Source organism: Rattus norvegicus, chromosome X (assembly GCF_036323735.1).
Source record: "Rattus norvegicus strain BN/NHsdMcwi chromosome X, GRCr8, whole genome shotgun sequence".
Taxonomy (NCBI): Eukaryota; Metazoa; Chordata; class Mammalia; order Rodentia; family Muridae; genus Rattus; species Rattus norvegicus.
Genome location: NC_086039.1, coordinates 80,574,336 through 80,587,543, shown reverse-complemented (window position 1 = coordinate 80,587,543; position 13,208 = coordinate 80,574,336). Strand labels below are relative to the sequence as shown.

Below are 13,208 nucleotides of genomic sequence, written 5' to 3'. Positions count from 1 at the left end.
CTAGACATTAATAATTTGAATACAGTCTATTACCTATATGATATTGGATATATCATAAACATAGAAATACTCACAGGATAGAAAAGACAAAATGAGATGGCTTTGTCTATGAATGATGTAAGCTAAATATGATGATCTTGGTTATCATCTTGACACACTTCCAAAATGGAACCTCAGTTGAAACACTGTATCCATCGGTTTAGCCTGTGGGCATGTTTGTAAGGTATCTTAATTAGTGGTTGATGTAGGAAGACCCAGCACACTGGGTGGTACCATACCTGGGTAGGTGAGCCTGGTCTGTATAAAGAAGGTGGCTGAACAATCTGGAGGAAGCATGCCAGTCAGCAGCATTCCTACATGGTCTCTGCTTTCTTTCTTGCCTTTCATGCCCTGGCTTCTTTCCATGATGGACTGTAGTGTGTAAGCCAAATAAACCCTTTAACCCTCAAGTTGTTTTTGTCATGGTGTCTATTACAGCAGCAGAAAACAAAGACAGGGGTGGAAAACAAAATTAAGAGGCTCTATTAAGTTGCTGGTGTTTGTAGACTAGTTATTATAAAAGTAATTTGTAAATTAGTATATATTCTATATAATTTTATTTATTTATTTTTATAATTTTATTTTTAATGTTTCTTAGAGTATATATTAACTTAGAAGAACAGAGATGAAGTTTTTAATATCAAATTAATAAATGCTTAAATATTTGACAAATATGATTACACAGAAACATTTCAAGTTATTAAAACTTTTGTTATATATCTTCATCTGTGAATTTATTTCTTGCTTTGTCTTACAAAAGATTTTAAGAATTCCATAGATAAATAACAATTGAAATTGAAAACAAGTAGCATAAGGTAGATATGCTGTTGTTTGCCTGAAACCCTGGCACATTGGCAGCTGAGGAAGAAGACTGATTTGGAGGTTAAGCCCAGCCTGGAGGCTACAGAGTGGTTTGAGCCCAGCTTGGGTACATAATGAGACCCATTCTTAAACAAATCCAAACATCAAAGGGAGGATAAAACCCAAAAACCAAAATAAGAGACAGAAATAATAGAGTAGGAAAGGTGACACAAAGCCTAGAATACACATTTTTATTTACAAATGTATTGCATTGGGCCTGAAAGTGTAAGCAGGCCAGACATGACATTGACATACACTATAAAGAAATAAATTAGTATTAACAATATCTGTTGGGTAGAAACCTGTTAAACAGACAAGATAAACTTTTATATTGATCTTAATAAAGAAAATAATGTATAACAAAATTATTATTTTTCAAGAACATCTTCATATTAAATGTAACACTATGCTGTTAAAAAGTTGTATGTTCAGTTCTTAAATTTATACAACATTTTGTATAGGAATATCGGTTTAAGAAATAGATCATTGAGACCCCTTTTAAATTCAGAGTACTAAGGTACAAAATAGTGAGGTTTATGTAGTTTATCAACCAAAAAATATTTAGAAGGTACCTTTTGTTTTGCTTCTTAGGATGTGAACATACTTGCTTGTCAGTATTGCATCATTTGTGTAGGCATTGTGTGGGTGTGACTTGTTATATGCTGAACATATTCAGGAATTTGGCCAAGGCGTGAATCAGATAAGTGTAGGCCCAGTTCCAAGAAACTTTGGGCTGTACAGGCTTACTTAAGTATAAGCAATAGGAGTTTTAGATCAGGTAGTTTTATGACATTAAATGTTTGAGTCTATTTAATGGGAACAAAATCCTACTAATGCCAAAGTCCTATAAAACTGCACATTAATAAAACAAGGTTTAATAAAATGAAGATTAAAAGAACAGTCCAAATAAAAAGTTATATGAAGCAGAACTGATTCATTGAGAAGATTAAAAAATGGAAAATAAGATATTTAAGCTTACTTGCTAACAGTAGGATTTATTGTTCACGTTTTTATTGAGATACTTTACCATCATGATTAATTTTACCTGGCAGGTAAGCAGTGCCTCTGATTATTCTTTGTTATAAAATAAGATGCCCAAGAACTTCTAAAACAAATGAATATTCATGGCAGTAGCACTTTTTGGTCTTTATTAAGGCCTCAAATTTGTTTGATTTTGTTACTAATCTCTTGAATCACAAGTTTTTGTATGTCCCAAAAAGCTTGTCTACTTCTATTATATTTACACTTTGATTTGCTGAATTAAGGAAAATGTGAGCAAATATAAAGTGCCTAATTATAAATTATAGTATAACTACATTTATATGTATTTTATAACAGAGAATGTAATGGCGAAATATGTGTAGTGCATAGAAAGCATAAATATTTTCAAGTTTAGAGGTAATACTAGTGGGGGAATATAGAAGAATTTGGAGGGGACTTAGTGGTGGGGTGGGCTTGATCCAAATACATTATAATCTCAAAGTGAATGATTTCATCCCATGTTTTACGTTTTTGAGATGTGCATTCCTTTATCTTCTGCCAGCTGTAATCTTTTCTCCTTCCTCTAACTAATTTAATACAGCTTGAACAAGCTTAACAAACAATATAAGAGCCAGGAGTTGGTTAAGTTCTTGATTAAAGAAAGCATGACATTCGGAGAAATATGATGGGGTTGGAACAAATTGGGGAGAATAGGGGTATATATAATCAGAATACATTGTATGAAATTCTCAGGAATAAATAAGAAAATATATTTAAAGTGGTCAAGTGGCTTGAACTGTGAAATTCACTTAAAAATATTTCCTCTGTTAGGTTTTTCTTGTTAGAAAGAAGACTGGTCCTGATGCTGGGCAGCTCTATGCAATGAAGGTGTTAAGAAAAGCTTCTTTGAAGGGTATGGAATTAGAAAGTTAATTAGAATAGAATTGGCCAAATGCTTCTTATTGCTTGTAAGGGGAATAGTTGTAAGGGAAGTTGTCTTTAGCATTGTTAATTCTAGTTATCAATTGATACTTCTGGGGTTCTCTTTACTAAGATTATGAATAAGTATCACATTTCAGTCCTTACGATTTTAGTTCGAGACCGTGTTCGCACAAAGATGGAGAGGGATATACTGGTAGAAGTAAATCATCCTTTTATCGTCAAACTGCACTATGGTAAGCAAACCTTATATTTATGGAATTAGAGAACTGTAATGTTTTTCAGATACTACTGTAAATATCATGTAATATATTCAACAATATAAAATATACCTGAAATGTATATGACTAGCTAGCTTTTAGTTGAATTCATTTTCTTAACTTGGTTAACTTAATTAAGGTAACATGAAATGTCTTCCAAAATTCCATCAAGTATTAGGGAGTGGATCTTGAAGTCTCATCTCATGGCTGATGAACTGTTGGCAATTGCTAACTGTTGGTAGAGTCAGTTTTCTTCAGCAATGCAGTCTCTTTTTTCCATCTTTATTAAATTGGGTATTTATGGCACTATACCCATGCTCATACTAGTAATTCTATGTGAATTCTAAACTTCAAATGAGCACATAAAATTGGGAGGCAGTATTGGTGGGAGGCTATGGGAGGAATTGGAGGGAAGGAAATGGGGGTAAGTTTGTTCTAAACACATATGCATATATGAAATTTACAAAGAATAAAAATGTAGAAAATATAGTATTTCTAGATGAGATGAAGGCGTACTTCCAGTGATCATAGGCTACTGTGATAATTTATATTAAACATTCAAATGTTTATTTATCAGGGCAGTATTTTTTGGCTGTAATCAGGAGAGCTAGCTATGTGGTTTTATTAGTCAACTATTTTGTAATACTTAAGAGGTGAGATCAGTAAGAAGCAGCAGAAATCATGGGGGAGGGATGTTTGGGATCAGGCATTTATGAATTTGAATCATATCTCTATTGGTAATATATCAAAGAGATTTATAGATATGATTTTACTAAGGAATAAATAGATCAAAATAAAGCATTAGTGCAGTTAACTATACCATTTAATTTTGTGCATTTAAAATGTAACATATACTTATTTATTTTTACTGTAATTGTGACAAAAGTGTTTTAAATATTTATCCAGTTTATATAAATTACAAGAAATGCTGACTCTCTAATTTTTAATTCTTTCATAAAGTAATGGAATAAAAGTAGTATTTTAGAACCTCTTTGAGTCTCTGACATGTCATGAGATTAAGAATAAACCCCTATTGTGGTAAAATACTGTATTAAATGAAGAGGGTTGCAGAAGTGAAACAAAGCCATAATTTCTAGTAATGTATAAAGAATGAAACCGTGTAAATGAATATGCAAAGAAAAGTAAAATAACACAAAAGAGGCAGGAAGTACAATTAAACCTCAAAAGTACCCATAATTTTGATGGAATAGAGATTAAAGATGCTATATGAAAATGTGATAAGTTGGGAGGCTCAGTAGAGGAGGTGACCATATTTTTGAGCTTTGTACAATGCAATAGGTCAGATTGGGAGACAAATTTTAAGCAGCTGCACTAGAACAAGATACTTCATTATCAGGATAATTTTTGTGGTAGAATATTTTTGTAAAGCCACATACAAGATTGAATATGTCCTGGAAAGAAATATATACCTGTATTAAGACTGGATTAGTGGGTTTTATTTTGATATATTATCTAACAATGGACCATATTAATATATAATTGTTTTATGATGTTTGATAATAAAATTGTAAACATGTTAATCTAAAAGTATGACAGAGTTTAACTGCTGCAACATTGTGGTTTCTGATTAGCTTTTCAGACTGAAGGGAAGCTGTACTTAATATTGGATTTCCTCAGGGGAGGAGATGTCTTCACAAGATTATCCAAAGAGGTGAGATCTTCCTTATAAATTTGTTAGTATATTTTATTCAAACAAACAGACCAAAAAAGTTATATCATTTTTCTGTAGAAATTTGAAAGAGGTTTTTATCACTATATAGATAGTATTTATTGATATGTCAGTTGATGCTTTATTATGTATCTTTCAGATCATCTCAGACTCCTAGTTACTTTTCTCTGAGATGAAAGAATTGAGTGATGTAGATAGGAACAAACCTAGACTTTGGCTACTCAAGCTACCTAAATGCTGCTTGGGGTAGTGTTTAACTTATTCATTTAAAGTAGACTTATTAAGGTATAATTGACATACAATAAATGGCATAATCAATTACACAATTTGATATATTTTACATTTTCATAGAACTGTGAGATCATTATTAAAATAAAATATATTATTGCCAGAAGTTTGTAATGTATTCTTCTCATCCCAACTCTGCTCTTTCTGCTGTCACTGTTTGGTTTATATTTCTAACAGGTTATAGAAACAAAATTATAATATATTTCCTTTTTGTCTGGTTTAAATCATTATAATTATTTTGGTTTATCCATGTTGTTCGTGTACCAGTTCATTCACTTTTATTGGTGAGCAGTACCCATTGTATGGATGCACCATGTTCTGTTTATTTGCTTGTTGATGAATGTTTGAGTTATTGCAGTTTTTGGTAGTACCAATTAAGCTGCTGTAAACATTCATGTACAAATAATTGTATTGACATATGTTTTCATTTCTCATGAGGAAATATCTAGGAATATAACTGCTGGGTTACATGGTAGGTGTAAATTTTAACTGTGAAGACATAGCTGGACTGTTTTTCCAAAATGCTTATATAATTTTTACACTTCACACAGCAGCATATAAGAATTTCAGTTGGCTTCACATCCTTGCCAACACCTGGTATGATCAGTTTTCCTTTCTTTTTCTTTCTTTTTTTTTTGTGTGTAGTTTTGTTGAACATCTGGTGAATATATAGTGTTACCTAATTTCTGAATTTCATCACTAATGACTAATGATTTTGGGCATCTTTTCTGAGTTTATTTTCTATCTTCTTTGATAAACTGTTTAAACATTTGCCCATTTTAAATTGAATTATTTGTTTTCTTCTTGAGGTTCCAGAGTTCCTTATATAGTGTAGATGTAAGTCTTTAATCATATATGCTGATTTAAAAGGTTTTCTTCTGGTTTATACTTTGCCTTTTTAGTATTATATCTTTTGAAAGAAGAATTTCTAAATTTTGGTGCAGTCTGTTTAATAATTTTCCCATTAAATTAATGGTTTTTAATATTCCATGTAAGAATTGTTTACCTAATTGTAGGTAAAGATTTTCCTGTGTATTCTAGAGATTTCCATAGTTTATATTTATATTTATAATCTTAATTCACTTGGGGTTATTTTAATGTGTAGTTGTGTGAGGAAGTCTTTTTAAAATTGCTAGGATTGTCCATTTCTAGCATCGTGGTTAGGAAAACTTATCCTTTCTTCACTGAATTACCTTATAATTTCAGTGAAAATCAGATTGTCATACATGTGAAGGCCTATCTTTGGATACTCTGTTCTGTTCACTGATTCGTTTGTCAGTCTTTACTGATTCTCTATGATATATCTGGAGGTCAGTGGGTACAATCCATAAGCTTTGCTTTTCTCATGAAAATTGTGTGGGCTCTTGTAGGTCATTTTCATTTCTTAATTTTAAATTCAACTTTCCATGTTCTAGAAATAATATCTACATGAAATTTGGTTAGGATTTCACTCATCCTGGAGATCACTTTTCACAAAACAGACATCTAAAATACATAGAATTTTCTATAGACATGGATTCTCTTTCCACTCCATTAGCAATTGCCTAATTTTAGCAGTGATTTTTTTTTTCCAGTGTATCGGGCTTGCACATCTTTTGTCAGTTTTTTTTTAGTGCTTTCTGTTTTAATGATGTAAGTAGAATAGTTCTTTTAATTTCATTTTCAGTGGGAAAAACAATAGATTTCCTATATTGAGTTTGTATCTCATAATCTAGTAGAATTACATATTCTGGCTGCTTTTTATGTAGATGACAAAAGCTTTTGTGTTAATTACTTTTGGCAGGGTGCTTTATTCTTTCATCTTTAGATATCTTGGATTTACTTCTTTTATTTGTGACCTTGTTAACATTGGCTTGAACTTTCATTTGGATTTTGAATAAATTTGATGGGAGCAGACATTCTTATTGCTTCAAAATAGAAGGAAGCTTAATTTCACTATAAATCGTAAAGCTATATATTTCTGTGTTCTTTATTGGGTTCAGTTATCGTCTCATTCTATTGCGGGGAGATGATTTATTAGATGTTTAATAGATTGTCACATGCATTTAATTGAGATTTTTTCTGCTTAATTTATGATATGGGGAATTAGGAAATGGTAACCCAACCTTGCATTTCTGAATGAATGCCACATAGACATCAGGTATAATTACTTTAAAATATTATTGGATGTGTGCTAAATGTTTAGTACATTTTCTATTTCTTTACTTTTTAATTTTTTTCTTCTGTTTTTATTGAATGTGTATGGGTGTTTTGTCTGAATGTGCAATTGGGCACCGGGTTGAGGTAGTGCCTGTGGAGACTGGGAAAGGGCGTGATATCCCCTGGACCTGTAGTTAACTGTAGTTGCAGATGGCTGTAGACAGCCATGGTGGCTGTAAGACTCAAATCTGACTCTTGAAAAGCCAACCAGCCCTCTTAACTGCTAAGCCGTCTCTCCACACTGTTAGCTAGTTTTATAAAAGACTACTTATTTTGTTTTATGTTTTCCACATTTGTTTGTTGTATCAAGAGTAATTCCTGCTTCATAATTTGGATAAGAATTTTTTCTTTGAATAGCATTTGTCTTCATCTTTACAGTACAATTTATTTAGATTCAGTATTAATTGCTAATAATGACTGATAGAATTCCTATGTGAAGTCAGTTCCACTGATAAGTTGTTTTGGCCAAAACATTCTTTTTGGTAAGGTGTTTAACCAAAAGACACTTTATATAATAGACCTGTGGGCTGTGTACGAGCTTGTGTCTTTTAAGGAATGTATTTGTTCCATCACATTTGTACCTATAGGTTTTGTATTAGTTTGTCGTTGCTTTTGCTGTATTAAATGTTATGACCAAGAGGAACTTCTAGAACAAAGTTTATTTTAGCTAGCAGTTACAGAGGGAGAATACATAACAAGAGAGGTGTGCAGCAGAGGTAGGAAGCAGAAAGTTTCTGTCTCACTATGGAAGTGAGGCAAGGCTATTAATGTGCAAAGCCTGCCCTGGTATTCTTTCTCCAGCGACATTTATTGTCCTAAATGGTTCATAACCTCTACAAACAGTGCCAACAGCTGGGGACTAAGTGCCAAATTCACAAACAGCTATGAGATTTCGCATTCAAGCTATTATATTCCCTTGTTAGCTTCTCTCGTAACCGTAGAATCCTTTTTTGTGTATGACTTTCACTCCTTATGGTGGTACTTTGTCTTCTCTTCTTTGGCTCTCTTGGCTTTGCTAGAAGTTTATCAGCCTTATAATTGTTTTTATGAAGCACACTTTTGGCTTCACTGATTTTTGTTATAGTTCTATTTTTTGTTTCTTTTATTTGTATTATGACTTCCTTTGTAGTTACTAACTTTTTCATTGATTTGAAGGCTTCTTTTGTAATGCAGCCATTTAGTATTATAAACTAAGTACTGTTTTAATTTACTCCTGATATTTTGGCCCTTTTACTTTGTTTAATGTATTTTCTCATTTCTTTTATTTGACTTATTGGGTATTTGAAAAGATATTTAATTTATACACATATGGTTATTTTCTGGACATCTCTTGTCGGGTGGTGGAAGGTTCATTAAATATGAACCAACCTGTTGGGTCAGGTTGGTTAGTAGTGGTTGCTTTAGAAATTGAGACTATAATACATACTATACATGTTTTTATATTTTAGAAACACATGAAATATTCGAATTACAGATTTGTATAATTCTTCAATTTCTACCAAAGTTTAAAAGAAATTTTTATGGGTGGTATCCTTTCTTGATAAGAAGATGATTTCATTATTAAATGAATTACTTGGTAGTTTGATGGCTGTCTTTTTAAAAAGCAGCAGTAGCTCAGTCTAACTTTGTATCTTCACTTTAATTGTAGTTTTATTTATAGCAATTAAAAAGTACTTATAGCCTCCTTGATTTTTTTTTCCAATTTGAAAATGTGGGTTTTTTAAAGTGAGATATTAGGCTTATTCCATTTATATGTGATTATATATTTCAATATGGTACTCTTTAAGCCTACTATCTAACTTATATTGAATCAATTGCAATAATTACAGTTTATTTTTTGGTTCTGCTGCTAGCTTGGTAGTATTCCTTAACATTTTATTTTGTTATTTTGTATTTCTATTAAATTTTAAAATGTGAAATTTTAACTTGGTGTCAGGGACATATGGTCTTAATAACAGTTGCCATATTCATTAAATATTTTTCATGACTTATTTTATAGCTCAGTGGCAGCATACTTGCAAGGTTTATCTTTTCTCCCTCCCTCTCTTCTTTTCTACTTCCCTCCTTCCTTCTTTCTTCTTTCCTTTCTTTTTCTAGAACTGGTAGATATTATTGTGTTCCAGGCTGATGTGGATTCAATGCTTTCCATTTCAGCCTTCAACATGTTGGGGCTAAAGGTGTGTACTACTACATAGATATGACTTTGTATTCGATGGTTGGTGAATTTAACTTTCTAGCATAATAAATGCTTTGTCATTTTGATCATATAGGCTCTTTTTATCTTTAGTACTGAAGAATTAAACACTGAGCCCCTCACATGGTAGGGACTCACTCTTTACTTGTACCCTCCAACTCTGGGTCTTGCATTTAAGCATTTTCACTAAGGACTAGGACAACATTTACTATGGGGTTAATTTTCCTCACTATTCAAATGACAACCTTTTCTAATTACTCTAAACGACATCCTTGGAATTACGATTTATTATCTTGCTTTCCAAACAAGGCATGTACTTTATCTTCTTGAGCTTAGTGGGTTCTTTTAATCCTTTAAGACTATATTTTCTATTGAGCTCAGATAGTTTGTATTGATCCGTGATTGAGACTTTCTTATATCCGCCGGGCAGTCTTAGTGAAATTTAATGTACTAGATGATGAAATTTTTTTTGTGCTTCTGGAAATACACTGATGCTTGCTTGAAATATAGAAATAGTTTTATCTTTTCAAGTCTTCTCTTAAAATTTGTTGGAGTAGACTTGAATATTTAATTAGGAGTAACTTTGATCAGCTATTAAAGCCAAGTCCTTCTGGTTATTCTGATTCTATGTGTGTGATGTTTTCTGCTCTACTCGAAGATAACAACAGCTATTCATTGCCCAATGTAAGTTGCAAGGATTGTTTTCTTGATTCTTTTCCTGACAGCATAGTGTCCTCATTCACATGTACTATGCACCCCATCTATATCTTTGGAACTATTCACATGTCTTGAAAGGTCGTTCTGCAGTTTCCTTTGCTTAGGTATTTTGAATTCTCTTCTCCAAGACTCTTGACTCTAACTCATTACTTCAGAAAACCTCTGAGCTCCAATTGAGTTAGATCGCCCTGTACTACTACTTGGAAAATTTCCAGGTAGTAAGCTTGTACAGTCATAGGACATGCCACATTTGTTACTCATATCTCAGTATTTCACTGTCTTTTGTTACTAGATGTCCAGTGTCTTGAGAAATATCATTCCATATATTTTGTCCTGTGTTTTGAATGTTTCAGGCAGGAGAATAGCTTCTGTTCTTGTCCATTTTATTTTGTCTTGAAATGATAGTCTCTTAGCAAAGTTTTAATTGGATGACTGTAGTTCAACATCCAACTTTCAGAATGTATAAGTTGAGTGTAGGAGAGCTACCATTGATTCCCCAGAGCTCTAGAACTTGTGATAAAGGAACAATGTATTTATGGCATGCTAGTCAGTGCTTAAGTGGCTGAGGTCTCTGGCTTATATCTGTCTACCTCCAGTGCAGAACTTGGCATGCATGACCATATATTTTGTACTGTAGGACATAATTTAGCATGTAATAGGGTCTGTCTATGACCCTTATCCAAGGGGAAAGTTTAAAGAAACTTATAGAAGGACAATGGTATAACAAGGCTCCAGCATTCATTATTTCTTATGTTAGATTTTAAATTGTCACAAATGTTTATGAAAAATTCTTACCTGTAGTCATTTCTAATTTTCTTTTAAACTCTTCAGACTTCCATTCTCGATGTGGGACTTTCTAAATCATACTAGCACAGAGATGCAGTCAGTAAGTTTTCATTCCTAAGTCTGGAATATTAGGTAAGAGCAAGCATTTTAAATGCATTTCCCAAAAGACAATAAATTAGTTTATTTATTGAATAGACAATAAAAACTGATTCAGTACTTAATTCTACAGGCAGCTTTTTATAAGTAGTTGATTGTTGGTTATACTTCACTTGTGAGTAAAAAGTCGAGTAATCCAAACTGAAGAATTATTTGTGCCTTAGAAATAGACTTTTAAAATTCATTTTAGCATGTATTAAGAAATTTTATAATGTTTGTTCCTTACATTTTAAAAAAAGTACCTGCCTCAATTTTTCTCACTGAAAATACACACAGACACATACATACTCAAATAAATTCATACATAAACACATAAAATTTTGACCTAGAACTTTCTTTTTTGCTAATATCAAGAAAATATCTTCAATTTATTTTTATAAAACTAACATTTTTGAAAAATTCATTTACTAGTTTAATAAAATTCCAGACAAAAATCTCAGTAGAAATCAGTGTGTTTAAAATTGACAGTATAATTTCACAATTTATCTAGATAAGGAAACATGCCAAAAAATTTCATATATATACTTTCTTAAAATTTACTTTTTAGTCATTTGGTTTTTTTTTCCTTTTTTTGTGACAGAGTCTAACTGTTAAGAGCCAGGCTGGCCTAAGTGCTAGGATTATAGGTGTGCTCCAACATAACTTTTTTGTCAATTATTAAAAAGTTTCTGTAAGCAAAATTTATAGTTCAAACACATAATCAGGAGCATATTGTATAACCCATGAATACACACACACAAACACACACACACACACACACACACACAAACACATAAGACTATGTATTAAAGATGAATCATATATTTTGGAAAATAAATTGTTCAGTGAAAACAATTTATGAGAATTTGGTTAGATAGTTCAAAAATAATTATTAACCCTATCTGTATCATACACCAAGTGAATTTTACCTATAAAATAGAACTGTATCTTAGAAGTAATCACTGTATCCTAAAATAAAATGCAGCTGTGTACTTAGGTATTTATCATTGAATGGACATTTGGTAAGCTTTAAAGTAATAAGGGCAAAACAAACAGATAAAATAAATTTGACTATATAAAATTAAGAACTAATTATCAAAACAAGCACATATTTGAAAACCACTTGTAATTAATATGATAAAAACATTTTAAAGATTTATTTATTTTATGTATAAGTGCTCTTATCTGCATGTCCATCCGCGCGCCAGAAGAAGGCTTCAAATCCCAGCGTAGATGGGTGAGTCACCATGTGGCTGGGAATTGAACTCAAGACTCTGCAAGGCATGATTTCATGATACTTAAATGGCTTCTACCTACTGAACAGAATGTAGGTTAATGAAAAATAGACAACTTCATGAAAACTGGAAAGGCCACAATGTATGGAAAACTCCTTGGTCTATAAATATATTTAAATTTAATCAAATTTAATACTCTTATGTCAAATTAATATTTCATTAAGGGATAATTTGGTTCTGTTATAAATAGTATGGCTAATATATTCAAAAATTGTTGATGGGCATGGAAGCTATTGTAACCTTATTGGAAAGAAATTTTATTGTATATGTCAGGAATCTAGACTATGTTTCTTGACCCAGTATTCACTGTTTTATTACTTAGGAATGCATCCTGGTGAAATACAAAGATGTATGCATATATAAGAATATTTATATATTGTAATATAGCATATTATTATATTGATAGGAGTAAATATTAGAAATAACCTAATTGTTCAGAATGATAATATTTGGCAAATCATAGTGAGCTGTTATGATTAATATGCACTAATTTAATAATGATCATAAACAAGTTTGAAATGTATGGGAGTATGCTTATTATATAACATTAACTGAAAATAAAGAAATTTCTATATAATATATGATGTAGTATCAATTCGAGTATCTTAATATATACAATCCCATACATACGTTATTAAGCCACATGTTAATAATGTTTTTTTCTTTTACTGGAATATTGGGTGACTTTTTTCTTTTGAGGTAGGTTATGAGTAGGTTAGTTAGCAAATGTGAAATAATTTTAGCCATGAACCTAAAATATGAGGGAAATATAGGTGACATACAAGTGTCTTCTGGGAAAAAGGTCATGTTTTAGGGACAGGCAT

At 31.7% G+C, this 13,208-nt stretch overlaps 1 protein-coding gene across 11 annotated transcripts in view; it reads left to right on the top strand.

Annotated features, from left to right (window-relative positions):
- The window catches only part of Rps6ka6 (ribosomal protein S6 kinase A6), a 101,188-nt gene that overhangs the window by 51,367 nt on the left and 36,613 nt on the right, over window positions 1–13,208 (top strand). For all 11 annotated transcript variants that reach the window (NM_001191721.2, XM_063280018.1, XM_039099725.2 and 8 more), the window contains 3 exons: window positions 2,713–2,794; window positions 2,976–3,056; window positions 4,673–4,752. In NM_001191721.2, coding sequence (NP_001178650.1) covers window positions 2,713–2,794; window positions 2,976–3,056; window positions 4,673–4,752 — 243 coding nt within the window. The remainder of the gene's footprint in view (window positions 1–2,712; window positions 2,795–2,975; window positions 3,057–4,672; window positions 4,753–13,208) is intronic.